Source organism: Adiantum capillus-veneris, chromosome 14 (assembly GCF_014529385.1).
Source record: "Adiantum capillus-veneris isolate H3 chromosome 14, ASM1452938v2, whole genome shotgun sequence".
Taxonomy (NCBI): Eukaryota; Viridiplantae; Streptophyta; class Polypodiopsida; order Polypodiales; family Pteridaceae; genus Adiantum; species Adiantum capillus-veneris.
Genome location: NC_140944.1, coordinates 123,219,631 through 123,223,161, shown reverse-complemented (window position 1 = coordinate 123,223,161; position 3,531 = coordinate 123,219,631). Strand labels below are relative to the sequence as shown.

Below are 3,531 nucleotides of genomic sequence, written 5' to 3'. Positions count from 1 at the left end.
TTTAATTTTTGGGAAAATTACCAAAATACCCCTCTAATTTGTGGAAATTCCCAATATACCCCTCAAATTTCAAAAATTTCCAAAATACCCTTGTATCTATTTTCGTTGGATTCTTCAACATTTTCTAATCTTTATTCTTGTTTGACAATTGAGATCGGTTTTTGAGTGCTTAGCATGTAATTTGTCGCAAATTACCTCGCAAAAAAAGTGAATTATATCCAAAAATAATGAATTAATTCATCTCCAAAGCTTACATAACCAACTCAAATTTTAGTTTTAGCATCCTGTATTGTATGGTAGACAATCACTCTTCTTATGAAAAGCTACAAATTATTATTTTTTTGAAGAAATTTACTCTCACAATTAGGGATATTTTGGGAACTTTGGAAAATTTGAAGGGTATTTTGGGAATTTATGACAAATTATGGGGTACTTTGGAAATTTTTGAAATTTGAGGGGTATTTTGGTAATTTTCCCTTAAATTTTTCGTTCCGGGCGAGTCCCCGCTTATTACTGGCGTAAACAAGCTGACAAAGCATCGCATTTCGATTATGAAGGCCTTGCGCAACGCGCTGAGCCTCAGGTACTAGTTATGGCTTCACCTACAGTTTGTTGTTTGCAATCTTAAGACCTTCACATCTTCCTGCTCGTCAGATGGGGAAGGAGCGATGGCGTCCTCGAAGCTCTTCAGAGTCCTCCTCAGCCGTTCTGCCTACCTTTTCCTCTCTCAGATTGGCCTTCTGGTTAGTGTTCTGCATTTTATTTTCTGGGTTTATGTACTATGGCAAGGGGGAACTTTCATGTTCCCATCAATTGATAATCCCTTTTCATTCTGTTTGGTTTCTTTTATTGTGTAAGGGAGTGGTAGCAAATATGGAGATGTTTGTCAGATGATTGTTGTGTGAAATGAGAAATAGACCATGTGTTTGCTTTTTGGGCGTTCCATTTTGTAGGAGAATACAAACATACACGTATGTCTGAAGCAATATCATACAATACAGTGGGATCTTGTACTTGTTAAGTTTCTGTTTCAAATTACTTCCACTTTCCTTCAAAATAAAAAATAAAAAAATCATACAGTGGGGGGGTATATGCCTAGAATTGCTTTTCTTGAGCATCTATGCATCATATATACATGCCTTATCTTTGATAGAGCTTTACGTTCACCTTCTAGATGCTTTCACTTTTGCGTATGGATTTTCTCACGTCAAGTAGGCCCTTGGTTGTGGGTTTAATCACCCTTTCACCTTCCTCGTAGGAATTTTAGGCACATAGAGGGTTTGCACCAGGCATTTTGCCCATTTTAATTTTTTCTTCCAGTTTTATGGATTTTCTATGTTGGGTATTTTCAGAGGTTTTGCCCGACTCAGAGAGATATCTTACTCAATTCCTTTTCTAGGCACTGGATTTGCAAGAGGACATCTAAACATTGGCGAACTGGTTGTTGCTGAAGTTACTCACTTTGAGGAGGTGTGGAGCACAAATAAGGGTGGTCCAAATAAGAAAGGGGCATCTTTCTACAAGCCCATCAACATCCCAACAGGATATCATTGTCTTGGGTATTATTGCCAACCAAAGACAGGTACTCTTGATGGCTGGGTGCTTGTTGCCAAAGAGAACGACGAATTCTTACAGAACAGGGCTGCCAATGAGACATGCACCAATGTGATTGAATCTAGCATAGCACCTCTTGCCAGCCCTACAGATTACAAATTGGTCTGGAGTACTCCTCAAGGAAAATTCAACCGGGAAGGTTTTTTTTGGCTTCCATGCACTTCAGATGGTTATGTACCTATGGGTTTCGTTGTGACAAACACGGGAGACAAACCCGCCACGTCAGAGGTGATGTGTGTACGCATTGATCTTACAGATGCTTGTAGGACGGCCGATAGAATATGGAGTTTTGAGAGCCGTAAGATGATGTTCACTGTGTCAAATGTTTACCCTTGCAAAACGGGCCTAGATGAAAGAGGGATTGTTGTTGGTACCTTCTCGTGTTGCAATAGCATAGCTGGTGCTAATGGTGATGTTCCCATTGCTTGTTTAAAGAACTCAACCTCTGTTTATGCGGCCATGCCTAACGCTAATCAAATCGATGCCTTGATGTTGAATTATGGCCCGGTTTTCTACTTTCATCCGGATGAAATCTACTTTCCTTCTTCTGTTACTTGGTTTTTTGAGCAAGGTGCCCTCTTGTATAAGAAAGATGCAGAGAAGGCCGAGAAACTCACTTGTGATGGTTGTAATCTTCCTGTTGAGAAGCTGGAAGGTGAAGAATATTGGCTTGGCTTACCAGATGGAGAGGTTGCGGAGATCGTAAAGAAGGGGAATTTGGCCAGTGCAAAGGGGTATGTGCAAGTGAAACCAATGCTTGGGGGAATTTTTACAGACCTTGTTATATGGATATACTATCCTTTCAACGGTCCATCCACAGCAAAGTTGGGTATGGTAGATGTGCCGCTGGGTAAGATAGGGGAACATGTGTCCGATTGGGAACATGTTACTCTGAGGATAAGCAATCTGAGTGGGCATTTGAAAAGGGTTTACTTTGCACAACACAGTGGTGGCTTGTGGGTGAATGCATCAGAGGTGGAGTATGCACATGCCAATAATGTAGCTGTTTACTCCTCTCGGAGCGGTCATGCAAGCTACCCCTATCCAGGACTCGTACTTCAAGGTGACACACTAGTTGGCGTGGGCATCAGAAACGATACCGCTCGCAGTGCCCACGTATTGGAGACAGCAAAGAATTATGAGGTAGTGTCAGCAAAGTATCTGCATTTACTGGGGGCAAACAATGCCCCAAAAGAGCCCACTTGGCTCCTTTATGCTTGTGAGTGGGGTCCAAGGATTCGATACGACCTGAGAGCTGAACTTGACAAGGTGTTGGACCAGCTTCCCCAAAGGCTGAAGAAGGTATTAGAATCTTTCTTAAGAAAGTTTCCGCATGAATTATCTGGTGAGGAAGGTCCTTGTGGCCCCATGCAGAAAAACTACTGGCTGGGAGATGAACGAGTGAGGCATCACTAGTATTGCCAGTGTGCTTGCTCTTGTACAGTTTATGTAAATTTATTATCTGAGGGCCTCTACAATAATTCAGCTGCAGTTTGAAGTATTGGCGTCTGCACCCTTGGGAGTTCTCGAAGTGGGTTTTGTGCTACAGGAAGTAATCATTCCTGACTTTGTTATGGGATGTCTTATAAATTGTGACTATTAATAGTTTTGATTTTCACTTATACATAAGATTATTTTGTCTTCTCCATGTTAACAAGCTAATCACACATTTTCTAGAGCCTTTTCCTTTTCTTATGTATGTGAGGTTGAATCGGGGAGAGCAATTAGCAGGCGTGTGTTAAGAGCCATGGATGCTTTGGGTGAAACCAATTCCCAAGGTGCGATGAGCATTGTGTACGGGGTCCTGGCTTGTATTCACTGCGGCATGCTGATCTGCTATTATTAGCGATTCCAGCTTCAGTTTGAATGCCATGTTGAGGTTTTTGGCAAGCCCAATAGATGGTTCATAGAACAGAA

General features: G+C 41.5%; 1 protein-coding gene across 1 annotated transcript; it reads left to right on the top strand.

Annotated features, from left to right (window-relative positions):
* Nucleotides 1-445: 445 nt before the first annotated feature.
* On the top strand, nt 446-3,258 carry LOC147443068 (hypothetical protein At1g04090-like). The gene is made up of 3 exons (XM_086528992.1): nt 446-583; nt 655-743; nt 1,400-3,258. Exons 1-3 carry the CDS (start codon nt 552-554, stop codon nt 3,028-3,030), a joined length of 1,752 nt encoding a protein of 583 aa, XP_086385118.1. The 5' UTR covers nt 446-551; the 3' UTR covers nt 3,031-3,258.
* The last annotated feature ends 273 nt before the right edge of the window (nt 3,259-3,531 follow it).